This window comes from Meleagris gallopavo, chromosome 24 (genome assembly GCF_000146605.3).
Source record: "Meleagris gallopavo isolate NT-WF06-2002-E0010 breed Aviagen turkey brand Nicholas breeding stock chromosome 24, Turkey_5.1, whole genome shotgun sequence".
Classification (NCBI taxonomy): Eukaryota; Metazoa; Chordata; class Aves; order Galliformes; family Phasianidae; genus Meleagris; species Meleagris gallopavo.
The window spans coordinates 2938575-2939809 of record NC_015034.2 but is presented as its reverse complement, the minus strand read 5'-3'; the positions used below and the strand labels follow the sequence as shown (position 1 = coordinate 2939809).

General features: G+C 62.2%; 1 protein-coding gene across 1 annotated transcript in view; it reads right to left on the bottom strand.

The window, feature by feature from the left end:
• LOC104914244 (calsenilin-like) overlaps nt 1-1229 on the bottom strand; it is a gene marked incomplete at its 5' end in the record, with an annotated part of 7301 nt that extends 6072 nt beyond the window's left edge. Inside the window, 5 exons of the mRNA XM_010723174.2 lie at nt 37-141; nt 244-351; nt 762-832; nt 921-990; nt 1080-1229. Coding sequence (XP_010721476.1) covers nt 37-141; nt 244-351; nt 762-832; nt 921-990; nt 1080-1229 — 504 coding nt within the window. The remainder of the gene's footprint in view (nt 1-36; nt 142-243; nt 352-761; nt 833-920; nt 991-1079) is intronic.
• Nucleotides 1230-1235: the final 6 nt, after the last annotated feature.

Here is a 1235-nt window from a genome sequence, read left to right as displayed (position 1 = left end):
TCCCACCCCCATCCCCGTGCAGTGCTGGAGTCTCACCTGGAAGAACTGCTCCACGTGCTCTGCAGGCGCGCTGTCCCGCGGGGCAGGCAGGGTGCAGCGGCCCATCATATCATAAATGGATTTCATGATCTCCAGCATCTCCTGGGAGCAGACAGAGCTGGGCTGACCAGGAGAACCCCCTCCCCGAAACCCCCTCCTGACCCAAGGGTGCCCCATCCCCCCTCCAGACGTCCCCCAGGGCACCTCCTTGGTGATGCAGCCGTCCTTATTGATGTCGTAGAGGTTGAAAGCCCAGTTCAGCTTCTCCTGCGCGGTGCCCCGCAGCAGGACAGACAGCCCGATGACAAAGTCCTGCCGGGGAGGGTGGTGGTCAGGACAGTGATGGTGAGCAGCCCCCGTTTTACATGGAGCTGCCATGACCCCGCTCTGGACCCCACAGAGCACTGCAGCGTGGCTATTGACCACGGGCACTTCTCCTATCGATCCCGTTCTATTCTGGCTCCCATCTATTTTTAATGGCTGGGGACGCACAGCCCGGCCGTGCCGCAGCATCCCGCAGCCCTGGGCCTGCAGCAGCACTTGGGGTGCATTCAGACCAACGGGGTTCGGGTTGTTTTTTTGGGGTGCTGCTCCAAAATCCACGCACAACCCCTTCCTGAGCATCTCCCCCTCATGCCAGCAGTGCTATCTGATGACTCACGCTGCTGGCATAGGGCCGAGCACCCCCCACCCCCCCCGTGCCACCCCCCAGCAGTGCTCACCTCGAAGCACAGTGCCCCACTGCCATCCGCATCGAAGGCGTTGAACAAGAAGTGAGCGTAGGCACTGGAATCTGGGGAGGGGGCAGTTAGGGAGTATCCCATGGGGCTGGTGTATTTCTGGGGGGTGTTTTTGGGGTGGGTGATGCACCCCCAACTCACCTCCCTGCGGGAAGAACTGCGCGTAGATGAGCGTGAAGGTCTCCTCGTCCACGTGGCCGCTGGGACAGTCCTGGGGGAGGACAGAGCGATGGCCACAGGGAGCCCCGCAATGGGGGTGTCCCCAAAAGCAAGGGGAGGCCCCAAACCCACTGTGCTCACGTTCTTGAAGCCACGGTAGAGGGACTGCAGCTCCTTCTTGGTGAACTTGGTGTGTGCCTGCAGCTCCTCCAGCCCCTCGGGTTGGTGCCGAGCGGCCGAGAGCTCCACGTCGCCTTCACAGGTGTCTGCGGGGGGTGACGGCGTGTCACCTTTTTT